The following is a 12,349-nucleotide window of genomic DNA, read 5'->3' as shown; positions in this document are numbered from 1 at the left end:
TTTAATTTCTCCCCTAAACACTAAAATTCAAACAAAAAGTGTACGGAGTAAACTAGTGGAAGAGAATAAAAAAAAAAAACAATATGTTGTCCACATTAAGAATAAAATTATCTTTTTACAATTTTAAAATTAAGAAAATTAGTTAATTATAAAAGTTCGGAAGGTAATCAATTAAAACTAAAATTTAACAGAGAAATTGATCAATTACAAAAATTTGGAGAGATAATTAACTAAAATTACAGTTAAAACAAATCGACAACTCCTTGCGTAGTGGAAAAGAAAATCGACAGACATCCTGTACAAATACTGCGACGTGGGCCGTATTAGGACCATCACTTTTCAAACCCTTTCCCCTTTGAAAACTATATATTTTATATATTACATAATATTATAATGTAACTCCGCCAGCCTTTCGTCCACAGGTGGAGAGGCCTAATTGGCTTATCATTGATCATCGTACGACACTCTTAAAAAAACAACTATTTTATTCAAAACTAAAGATTCCTTGGAATAGTTTTTGAAGTGGTTAAGGACGGAAACAGCAGCCGGTTCTACTTACATCCAATCACAGATGAACACGTGTTCAAATTTTAATTATTTTAATTAAAATTTGAACACGTGTTCATCCGTGATTGGGTTTAAGCAGGACCAACTGCTAAATTTACAATAGCCAAGTCCAGTTCGTTAAAGACGCATTTTATGAATTTTATTTTGAAATTAATTTATAGTAAAAATATAAGCAAATTATGAAAAAGCATTCAAATTGTTTACTATTACAAGAAATATTTAGTGTTTTTAAAACTCAGAAATGTTTTCTCTAAACAAACCCTAAGTAATATCACACTTAAATAATGCTAAGTAAACTAATTAAGTAACTCAATATTACAGTTTAATGATATTCTTCTTCATTTGTATGCGAGAGATTTGATTTTCGTTAAAGATGAATTTGAACCACATTATTGTTAGTCCATTGTGAGACTTAACCCTCCCCTTAGGGAAGAGGGTCTTCTCCTGATCAATTTTGTTGGGATCTTAGTACATTGTGCAGTCAGTTTTCCTAAGGTACTATTTATGTTTAATTTTAAATAAAAAAATCAAATGATTTCTGACATCACAATGCATGATGAACGACTAATCCAAAATCCTCCCAATTGAAATCCGGATAGAATCCAAATCCTTCTGAATTGGTAATATTGTTTATTTAAAAGAAAAAATAAAAGTAAGATAGTGACAACGCATAAGTAATAATTTAAATAATAATCTCATTACTTAAGACCATCTCCAATGGTTGGGCTAAAAGTCAAATTTTTTTAGCCCGAAAAATTTAGTTTTTAGCCCAAAAATAACTTTTCTACTCCAACCATTCTACCCTAAAATTTTAACCCGGAATTATTAAAGAATGAACTTAGGCCTTTTTTTTTTGTTACATTAATTTTTTTTAAAAAATAAATATGTAGGCTATCATAAGTTAATTTTATGAACATTTTAATCTAAAAAAATTTAAATTCCGATAAATATTGGGTAGAGTCCACCCCAATTTCTAGGCTAAATTTCCGGGGGAATTTGGCATTGGTTTAGCATTTAGCATTTAGCTCAAAATTTTCCCTTGGGTTGGAGTGGGTTTGGAGGGAAATTTTGAGGGGTAATTTAGCTTTTAACTCACCGTTGAAGTTGATCTAAGTAATACTTTTATATTATAATTTATAAAATATTATAAAATATTATTTTAAGATTAGCCATTCAAATATCCAATTCGTCACTTTTTACAATACAGACAATATACGGCGCCTTGATTGGATAAGGCCACGCATCTAACCCAACATACAGCCGCCACGTGGTCCCGCCGTTAATTGTAAATTCACACGTCGAGAGCAATACAGAAACCTAACGAACGCAGCGCCGTATGCGAACCTTGCCTCCCGCGGTCGACTCCATGCTAAGCTGGAGGTCACCCCCATCACTGTCGCTGAGGATGCTATGGTTACCTCCACTGCACTCCGTAAACCCTAACCCTAGATTGCCTCCCGCCTCTTCAGTTTCGCCGCCCTCCAATCGACATCCTCAGTCGTTTTTCAACCCCAGTAGGATTCCGGTCTCCGATTCTCGCGGCGTCCCTCAAAGCATGGCGCTTTCCAGGTGCTTCTCCGGGCCCACCAGTCCGGTCTCGATTCCGAGCTCGCCCGAGTCGGATAACTCGGATTCGTAGATTCTCGTCGTTGTCTCCTTCTACAAATTCGCTGATTTTGCCGACCATGCTTCTCTGCGGCAACCATTGAAGCAGCTCTGCGAAGAACTGGTACCCGCATTTCACCTGCATTTCTATATTTTCTTAAGTTTTAGTTTGTTAATGGTTAATTTCCATGAAATTTTAAATTTCAAATCTTCAGGCATTGTTGGACTACTGGGGATTAAAGCTTTGTTGGGTTAATTAACTTAATTTGGGTGAGATTAGAAGATGTCGAAATCAATTTTGGTTCGCTAATGGCTAATTAGATATAATAATTTGATAAAGTCTGGCATTTTTTTGTCAATTTATTCCAAGAAAAGACTTAGAGTACTTGGATCTAACAGAGTACATGGCACAAAATGGAGTGCAATGGCGTTGTAGGATTTATATAGCCGACCTCACTTAGTGGGAAAAGGCTTTGTTGTTGTTGTTGTATTGTTTAAATTCTTAATTTGTGCTTAGCAATTCTCAAAAGACTTCATTTTTACAGGATTATAATTAATCCGTGACATTGCATCTTCTTGTGGTTTTATTCGATTCTGTTTTACTCTTCCGGAGCTTATGTACTGTCTATTTTGTAGCTCACTAAGCTGATCGTGACCAGTGTGTTTCAGGCGGTATCATACTTGCCCGGGAAGGGATAAATGGGAGCATTTGTGGGACAAGAGAATCGGTGGAGAAAGTTCTTGAGTTCATCCAAAACGATAACTGCCTTGAGGGACTAAGAAGATTGGAGTCACCTGTGAGTCCTGAGGAGGAAGCTATTCATCATGGGCACACTAGCAGCTCTCCTCTGGCAGCAGGGGAAGACGCGCCCTTCAGATGGGATCATGTGAGGGTCAAGTTGAAGGAGGTACGGGTTAAAATAAGTCTTGATTGTGAACTTGTGGGTACATTTTTTTTTTTCTCATTTATGAGGTGGTTCTTATTTTCTCCTTGCACATGTTTATCAGATTGTTAGTCTTGGAATGCCTGATGTATCGCCAATTGAAAAGGTCGGAAAGTATGTGAGTCCACAGGATTGGAATGCATTGATTAGTGATCCAGATACAGTGAGTATTTTCTTCCTTGTATTGGTGTCTTTATAGTATGTCACTGAGCTGTAATCAATTCGCAGAATGTATTCTGTGCTTTTGCTTTTGAGTTCAGTTTTTATTTTTGAGCAGTCTATACCAAACTAAGCAGTATATTGTCCAACGTTACCAAGTACATTAAAAAACTTGACCTTCATGACTCGCTCTTAATTCTGACAAAATCATGTTTGTTAGCAGCTTGATATGGACCATAAAGAATTTACAGTATTTTTATGAAGTTTTGATGGATGCTGGCATTTAATCTTTGTGAAAATATTACCATCAATGCCAAGTTCACCTACACACTATCTTAGTCCCGACACATGTATATATCCAGGTGGTTATTGATGTGCGCAATAATTATGAAACTAGAATAGGGAAGTTCAAGGGAGCAGTTGATCCGTGCACTAAAGCATTCCGAGAGTTCCCATCTTGGGTAGACGATCTGTTTCAACCCTCAGAATCAGAGAATGGTCATTCGGAGGTGAAACTCAACAGTCCAAATGAAAGCATCAACAGTCAGCTCGAGATATCAAAACCAAAAACACCTCCGAAAGTTGCCATGTACTGTACTGGGGGAATTAGATGTGAGAAAGCTTCAAGTTTTCTACTCAGCAAAGGCTTCGAAGAGGTGAATGTCTTTCAAGCTCTATTTTATGCCACATATTATCTGTAGGAAAGGATTAGTTTGTGAAGGATAAAATGAACTTGGCTGATAGTTTGTTTTGGAGCATGTGTTTCTCAGGTTTATCATCTAGAAGGCGGAATTCTGAAGTATCTTGAGGAAGTTCCACGGACGGAGAGCCTGTGGGAGGGAGAGTGCTTTGTCTTTGACAAGAGAGTCTCGGTTGAGCATGGGTTAGCACAGGGAACTCACAAATTATGCTACGGGTGTAAGCAACCGGTCACTGATGCAGATATGGAGTCTCCTCAGTGGGAATACGGAGTTACTTGTCCGTACTGTTTCTCGTCAAAATCTGATGAAGAGAAGGATAGGGCAAGAGCTCGACAAAGGCAATTTGAGACATGGGGGATCATCGGTGGTCCGGACAAGGGACGCAAACCGGATAGTACCAAGCAGAGCTCTACTCATCTCTCAAATTCAGTTTGAATAGGTTTAGAGAAGGAAAGAGAGAATGTTTGAAGGGAACTTTAACGAAAAGCTCATGGTACTGTCATTTTAATGAAAAATCACATTCTTACATTAAAAAGTCAATCCTGGTATTATTCACTTTATCATTTATTTTATCTTTATCGTTAAAACTCAAAGTTTTTAAGTTTTTTTTTTATTTGAATCATAGGATCAAGTGAAAAGTTATATATTGTGATTGGAACATTACTTATCACGTATTTTTATATAAGTGGTGAAATTTTTTATTGAAATTATTAACTTTTTAATACAAATATATCATATTATTTATATAATGATTCGTGGTGTATTATCATATGATCACACAAAAAAAATCTCTCTATTACTAGAGACTTGTACATTAATGGACTCCAAGCAGTTTTGGCCCATTAAGCGTTGGGCATTTAAGTTTAGGCTTGTTATTCCATACTTCTGTCCTTTTAAATTGTTTTTATTAATTTTTCTAATTTTAAAAGTGTTTTTCATTAATCTGAAAAAAACACTGATCGTCTATTAATTGGATGACTTTAGGGTCCCGCGGTAATCAACGGCGGAAGATTGTTAAGCAACGAGTTACAGTCAGTAGAAGATTCCATCTTTATTATATTAGCGTACATTTTGCCACTGATTCGACACGTTGTGCGGACTGAGAAACAAAGATTTCCTTCATTTAATTCGGGTGATATTTTAGGGTTAGGGCTGAGAATACAGAAAATCGGAGGCAATGGCAGGTGAATTGAGCATGTTCAAGTATGTGAAGCCAAGACTTCGTCCCCATACTACCGATGTCCAAGCCGCCGCCGCGTGGGGCGTCGCCGCCTTTACCGGTGCCCTTTGGCTCGTCCAGGTCTGTAAACTTTCATCCCTGTCGCTTCGTTTTTGAGAGAGGATCATCGCCGGATCATTTTTATGAGGATTTTGGATTCTTCAATCATATCTGTTCATCGTTCATCATTGGCCAGTTTTGTTTAATACTGTTTAAATTCAATTTTAAATAAAACAAATTACAATGATTTTTCACCGATATAAACGTATGTGATTTAAGGATTCTAGAATCTTCACAAAGATAATACAGCGAGGATCCTTCCTTGGTTTTCCACGCGCTCTGTTCGATCGCGCCCTTAATCTTCTTGTGGAAATAAATCATTTCTCGTGTGCTAATGTGATCAAAGATTATCAAAAGTCCATGATTTTTTAAACAATTGTAGCGTTGAGAATGCGGATGATGAATCCATTTGCATGGAAACGGAGGATTGGACTGCAGATTTTACTGTATTTCTGCGAATTTGAATTATTTTTGCTAGAATTTCTGGTTCATTACTTTTAATTATTGATAATTATTAATTACAGCTGATTCCCATGGCTTCAAATCCTGATGAATGTGTTTTCTGATTGAGTAATCTGCTTGTTGCTGAAACTTAAATCGGTTTATCATTTCAAAATCGTGCTATACTGTTTTCCGCTGAGAAGGTACCGAGTAGCACAATTGGAGATTTGTTTTAATATGCTATGTGTGAGAGAATTACAATCATTACCAGATGATCATAATCCTGTAAAAGTAAAGAACTAAAATCGTTAGCCACGGAGCACCATTCGTTGGACTCCTGCCGGAGGATGTATTTGAGAGTTATGTTTGGATGAAATCCATCTACAATTTGGTGCACAAGTTGCAATTTATCATGTTTTCATTATTAATTTTCCCAAATTTCGACCTGTCGGAAGTTCCATGAACTTCTCCAACTTAGCCGGAAGGTGATGAGTTTTTGTAAGCTCTGGTTTTGTTTTGCACTTTCCCAGGGCCTATGTTTGCATCATTGTTATTTTCCCTTTATAAGTTATTAATCTAACAATTACGTCTAATATTTTGTAATTTTGTTTTGCAGCCGTTTGATTGGATTAGGAAGACCTTTATTGAGAAGCCAGAGCCTGAAGCTAAGTGAGGAAGGGAATTGAACATTCTGGTAAAACTTTTCGGTTTATGTTATGTGGATTGAGCTTTGTTTTGATGAAACTACCAAGTGGAGGAGTTTATGCAAATAATCATGTACTTTCGTACCCTTGATCATCGTTAATTACACGCAAAGGCCTTTCTTTGCATTATCTTACCAATTCCAGGGTCTTTGTTTGTGCATTCTTGCAGTTTCCTTTCTTCTTAACTGTGTTTTGTTTGGCATGTGAATGTGATCTCTGACCTTCTAGAAACAAATAACCATGTAAAATTCCACACATTATGTAAATGAAACAAGCCGTTTCTTGTCCATTCCACTTGCAGATAAATTACTGTCTGACAAGTTTGCAAAACTTATTTATTCTTTTCTGATTTTAACGGAGTTACTTTTGCATACATGTTAGACAATGATTTGCATTTTTAAAGAAAATAGCACATTTATGTGTTAGATAGTGATTTGAAGCTGAAGAGAAATGACTCCTTAATAGCTTTCTGTCGAAATTTGGGAGTTCGTAAATGTCCTTTGCAGATTAAAGCTTATGAGTCGTGCTCTCCTAAGGTCCTCATTTTGAGGACCTGTAAGGACCAAATGCATATTAGTGAAAAATTATATTAGTTTGGATCCAGTGGTTTAAAATATTTAACACTTAATAAAGTAAAACAAAAAAAATGAGTTTTCTAATGGTAGATAAATTTTTTATTTGTTTTGCTTTATTAAGTTGTCAAATATTTGAAGCTTTTTGAATTTAAACTATTATAATCTTGTGGTTACTATGCATTTGGTTCTCAGGTTTTCAAAATGAGAACTTTAGGAGAGCAAGCAGGACTGTAAACTTTAAGAAGTGATTTTCGCACTTTTTTTTTTTCTGCATTTCCCCTCCTTTCTCTAATCTTTGGATTGAACAAAGAAAAATCAGGGACAGAAATAAAGAGAGAAGTACAAGGGGAATGTTGAAGCGACTCTCATGCAATATTTTTGTATTTGGGTCATGGATTGGAGACCAAAGCCCATCATCCCTTATAAGATGCCCCATTTGCCTTCAATTCCAAAATGGGTACCCGACCCAGCTGGGATAGGCTAATTTTTTTATTTAATTTTAAATAAAATAAAAGGAAAAAGTGCATCTATGTATTCCATCCTATTCTAATTTTAGGTTTCGGTAGTGGGTAGGTAGACTCGAGAAGGCCAAACTCCAAAACAAACGTAAGAAATAGGACGCAAACAGAAAAACCGAACCCTAAAACACACGCGGCACAACATCGGCCGTCCGATCTCCAGATCACAGTATGATATAGTCTAAACGTTTGTTCGCCTCTCCGAAACAGACCAGGACATTTTGCCGGAAGCAAAATAGAGGGGAGGACTTTCGACAGTCCCAATCTCTCTCTCTCTCTCTCTCTTTCTCTCCCCTCTCTCTCTAGGTTTCTTACTCCCCCCGTCGATTTGGTTTCTAGGTTGTCTGGGTTTCTTTCCCTTCGATTCACTGATCAAAGGGTGGATTTGTTAGTTAATTTAGAAGAAAAATTGGAATTGGGGGAGATGGAGAAGGAGCTTCTGGAGTTGTTCGACGCCGTGAAGAAAACGGCGGACGACGCCACATCTTGCGACGGAGGAGCCGAGGAAAGCCAATGCCTTGAGGCCTTCGAGCAGCTCAGGAATTTTCCCGTCACTCATCAAATCCTCGTCTCAACCCAAGTACGTTCCTTTTTCTTTTTGTTCCCAATGTAATTTGAATTATTTTTTTTTTGTCAAAATATTGTTTTGATTTTATTCTCCGCTGTTAATTCAATTACTCATATCTAGATTACATGAATCAAATTTTTTTATCTAGAAGTTTAATTATCCTTTTATTTTCTCTTGTTTTTAGAAGAAATTTGTAGACTAAAACAATTTGAACGTATTATTCATAGACCAGAATTTATCTTCCATAAGAAATAAAGCTGCAATTTCTGTGTCCTAATTTGAAATGTCACATTGGTCTGTGGATTCAACTTTTTCCGTAAATTTTGGTATGCGGTTTTAGCTCTTAGAGACGTAGATATTAGCAGGTTTTAAGATTAAATTGAAGTGCAGTATCTAGATGATGTCCTGTCCAGGCACTTATCTGTTTAGGACCTGAAAGTATGTGTGTAACTGTGTATATGCATGCACATGGCCAAGAGGGGTTGTTTGTTTAGTTGTAGATTGTTCTGCGTTGTCGAAATCTTTTTTCTATGGGGGATGGGTGAAAAGACGTGAAATTGGGTTTGAGGTTTGTTCTGACCTTTGATATGTAATTTTCCAGGTTGGGAAGCGTCTTCGACATCTCACAAAACATCCTAGAAAGAAAATCCAGTCTGTTGCTTCTGGCCTGTTGGAGAAATGGAAAGAGATTGTTATGACTGAGGTAGAAAAAACTGCGAAAAATGTGAACTTGGAGAGAATAGACTCTCTAAAACGTGATTCTCCACGTGCCGGCAGCCCCAGGCCTGAGAAGGTTCAGAAGACATCTGCTGTGAAGGTTGAGAAGGTTTCCAAGGCTGAACCTGTTGAGGTTAAGAAGGTTGATCGTGATGTCAAACCAAGATCTGAGAATGCTTATGGTTCCGGAACTGTCAAAACAGAAGGGAAGGTTCCAAATCTTAATCCTGTCAAGACTGAGAAATCTGCTTCAGCAGAGACTGTTAAGGTTGAAAAGGTAGCCAAAGAAGTGAAGAAACCAGCACTCAACTCCTCTGGTCCTCCAAAGTTAACCTCTATGATTAAGTGTAATGATACAGCTCGGGACAAAGTAAGGGTGCTGCTGCAGGAGGCCTTGTCAAAGGTTGCTGCGGAGGGTGATGAAAGGTTTGCCGATGAGGTGAATGCAGCTGATCCTATTCGAGTTGCTGTCACTGTGGAATCTGTGCTCTTTGAGAATTGGGGTGGTTCCACTGGCTCTCAGAAGGCTAAGTATCGATCTTTGATTTTCAACCTGAAGGACCAAAAGAACCTCGATTTCCGGAGAAAAGTTTTGCTTGGACATATCAAGGCGGAGAGGCTCGTGAACCTGTCAACAGCGGAAATGGCAAGTGATCAGAGGCAAGAGGAGACCAAGAAGCTTGAAGAAAAAGCATTGTTTGAGTGCGAGCGTGGAGGTGCACCAAAAGCCACAACCGATCAATTCAAATGTGGTCGGTGTGGGCAGCGCAAGACCACCTACTACCAAATGCAGACCCGGAGTGCGGATGAACCTATGACAACGTATGTAACATGTGTAAACTGCAATAACCGTTGGAAGTTCTGTTAGGGATTCTTGTAGGAGCCATGGCCATTTTATTGCCATTTTGGCGTCGTAAGTTAAGAGTCATAAGACGTGCAATTTGTAGCGTGGTTGTGCGATTAGGGCAGTTGGACGAACGGGAACTAGTCGGACGATTCCCATTCGAGTATTGTAGCATGTAGAACTCTTTCTTCAATCATGTTTTCATCTTCTAGGGTCGGTAGGCTTAATTTATTTGGGGATGCTTTTATTGAATTGACTCTCTTCTTTTCTTTCATTTGTTTAGGGATTGTGGTGTCGTTTCAGGTTGTGGGGTGTGTTATTTTTGTTGCGAGTTACCAAAGGAGGTTGGTTACAATTTTGCTGTTGAAAAAGTAGTGATCTTCAAGCTCTCGTTTTCTCTTTCAGTAATTTTCTTTTGTTTCCGTCTCTTGATTCTCGCTGGTTTATTCAATTCAAATATTAGAAAAATTGAAGACAAGAGGGAGTGCATAAATAATTTTTCTTCCAATCATAAGCTTTTGTTGTTGGTTTGCTTTTGGCTGTGGAAGCAAGTGCTTTTAACAATACTGCAACTAGCAAGTGTGTTTCTCCAGCAGAATTTGGAAGCGCATAAATTGGGACAATTTGAACCATAAGTGCTTTTATAATCAGGAAAGCACTAGAAAACGGTTGGGCGCTTTCTAGTCACACTCAATTTTTATCTCAAGACATCCATAATTCTGCCGAGCATTAATGATAAATTCGGTGGATAATACCGAATGTGAAAGTATTTGAAAGTGATGATTCGGTGGGTTCTTGCCGAATAATTTATAATGCAGTAAACATCGTTTATTTTGCAAGTGCTTTTAGCCTTCTAACCCTCCCTTGCTTTTACTTACAACTTTTTTTTAGTAGATCAGTATTTTCAGACTAAATGGAAGAAACTTCGACTAAGCCACACAATGAACAACCTAATTCATTAATTCAATATTGAATTCGCCATCCACGAGATTTTCAAGTAAAAGGAATACCAATAGACCGCAGTAATGACTGACTGATTTTACATATAACTTAATACTTCTTGAAATTAAAACATACTATAAGGATCTAATGGCGTTTTGGATTCATTGCACACCAAAATTATCAAAACAATCGTTATATATTCGAATAAACACTGGACGAACGATTCGATTATTACAACCATCAGCATTCATAAATAAATAAGAAAAAAAAAATCACGATTGGGAACGTTTCTTGAGAGCCTGAAAAACCCTAGAGCTCTTGTAAAATATTTGAGCCCTTCTGTTGTAGTCGTCCGGTTCTTTGCCTTCGTCTTCCCCCATGATCGCCTCACGCTCCAAACACTCCAGAAGCTCCACCATTCCTCTATCTCCGCACTTCTCGCTCCACCTCCCTTCCCTCATCCACTCCGCTCCTTCTTCCGCCCGCAACTCCGCCTCCAACTCGCTTTCCACCTCGGCTGAGCATCCCTCGTCTCCGCACCTCACCGCCACCGCCGGTTTCTTGCGGTCCAAGCTTTCCTGCCTTAAGATCGCCCCATGGTTCTGCCAGTTCCTAGGTCTGAACCCTAAATTGTTGGGAGTTGCAGGGGTTTTGGCTGTGCGTGTGGGGAGGATGGAAGGGCAAAAGTTGTGCGTTTTTGTGTGGCACAGAGAGAGCTCCATTTTTGAACCCTAGTTTTTTAGCCAATGTGGTTGGTTGTGTTGGGGTAGATTTATATAATAAATAGTATAGATAAAGGGTTTGTGGGGGGGGGGGGGGGGGGGGGGGGGGGGTGGTTTTTTTGTTTTGGGGGGGGGAGGGGGGGGGGTGGGTGTGTGACAGGGTGGCGGTGTTCTTGTTGCTCCGCGTGTCCATTTTGGACGCGTGACATGGTGGGGAGGCACGTGTTTGTTAGAGGTTTCGAGCATCGAGGTGATGCATGCAGAGCGTGTGGGGTGGTTTTATTTATTATGGACGAGAAATTTTTAGTTGTGACGGAAACAAAATAGTATACCATGTGTTTTAATAGAAGTGATGAGAAATTTAATTTTTAAGTTATTAATTTTTTACTATACATATATCATCATTTATATAGTGATATGTGATGTACTATCCCGTTTACTGATCATACTGAAAAATCTCTGGTAATGGACACAAAAAGGCACACATTTCAAAGTGTCATGGCCCACGTCAGCCCTCCGAACCCTTGCTGATCTATTCTTTGTGCCTGATTCAAGGCAACGACTTGACCAAAAAAAAAAAAATAACAATAATAATTCAAAGGAACGACAGTTAAATGTTAATCTTATCTGATAACAAAAATAGAAGAAACATCTTACCAATTGTTCAAGTGAAGGGATACCTCTGGCATAATTGAATTAACAGTTTCCACGATGATAAAGTAGTAGGAAGATAATTTTTGCAATATAAAAAAATTAAGATTTAAAGCCATATAATGAAGTCTGTTAGCAATTAAACATTTTGAAACTCTCTGTTCTTCCCTTAAGTTGGAATATCTATCCTCCCCTTAGGACATTTTTACTCAATAAAATCCGAGGAAGAATCAAAGAATTTAGAATAGGAGAAGCGTAAATAAACGAAATCTAATCAACTAACCCCCTAATTGATACGATCCTTTATTTTAAGTATTTGTTTACGGAATTCAAAAATATATTAAACAAGTTTCCGATTTTATATGTATTAACAGCACAAAGTTCAGAAGTAAGAAACCAATGGTTTTAAGTC

At 37.9% G+C, this 12,349-nt stretch overlaps 3 protein-coding genes across 3 annotated transcripts; 2 read left to right on the top strand and 1 right to left on the bottom strand.

Moving 5' to 3' along the window:
* Nucleotides 1–1,847: 1,847 nt before the first annotated feature.
* LOC103953731 (rhodanese-like domain-containing protein 7) lies at nucleotides 1,848–4,516 on the top strand. Its single transcript, XM_009365512.3, is given in 5 exon segments — nucleotides 1,848–2,296; nucleotides 2,832–3,080; nucleotides 3,181–3,279; nucleotides 3,638–3,931; nucleotides 4,046–4,516. Coding segments are annotated over 5 exon segments (1,401 nt in total). The 5' UTR covers nucleotides 1,848–1,903; the 3' UTR covers nucleotides 4,412–4,516.
* Nucleotides 4,517–4,991: 475 nt separating this feature from the next.
* Nucleotides 4,992–9,896, top strand: LOC103953729 (transcription elongation factor TFIIS). The gene is made up of 3 exons (XM_009365511.3): nucleotides 4,992–5,276; nucleotides 6,313–8,073; nucleotides 8,663–9,896. Exons 2-3 carry the CDS (start codon nucleotides 7,918–7,920, stop codon nucleotides 9,644–9,646), a joined length of 1,140 nt encoding a protein of 379 aa, XP_009363786.1. The 5' UTR covers nucleotides 4,992–5,276; nucleotides 6,313–7,917; the 3' UTR covers nucleotides 9,647–9,896.
* Nucleotides 9,897–10,741: 845 nt separating this feature from the next.
* LOC125468907 lies at nucleotides 10,742–11,330 on the bottom strand. Its single transcript, XM_048565630.1, has one exon. The coding sequence runs from the start codon at nucleotides 11,284–11,286 to the stop codon at nucleotides 10,837–10,839; it is 450 nt and encodes a 149-aa protein (XP_048421587.1). The 5' UTR covers nucleotides 11,287–11,330; the 3' UTR covers nucleotides 10,742–10,836.
* Between the last annotated feature and the right edge of the window lie 1,019 nt (nucleotides 11,331–12,349).

This window comes from the organism of the source record quoted next, unplaced genomic scaffold, assembly GCF_019419815.1.
Source record: "Pyrus x bretschneideri cultivar Hongxiangsu unplaced genomic scaffold, Pyrus_bretschneideri_v1 Contig4, whole genome shotgun sequence".
Classification (NCBI taxonomy): domain Eukaryota; kingdom Viridiplantae; phylum Streptophyta; class Magnoliopsida; order Rosales; family Rosaceae; genus Pyrus; species Pyrus x bretschneideri.
Note: the sequence above shows the minus strand (reverse complement) of the source record. Positions and strands in the feature narration are given on the sequence as shown.

What these genes read in the sequence shown, in the direction of transcription:
- LOC103953729 (XM_009365511.3), top strand. Translation starts at nt 7,918, where the DNA reads ATGGAGAAGGAGCTTCTGGAGTTGTTCGACGCCGTGAAGAAAACGGCG. An exon ending in AAATCCTCGTCTCAACCCAA is followed by an intron (nt 8,074 to 8,662) that starts GTACGTTCCTTT and finishes GTAATTTTCCAG; the next exon opens with GTTGGGAAGCGTCTTCGACA.
- LOC125468907 (XM_048565630.1), bottom strand. Translation starts at nt 11,286, where the DNA reads ATGGAGCTCTCTCTGTGCCACACAAAAACGCACAACTTTTGCCCTTCC.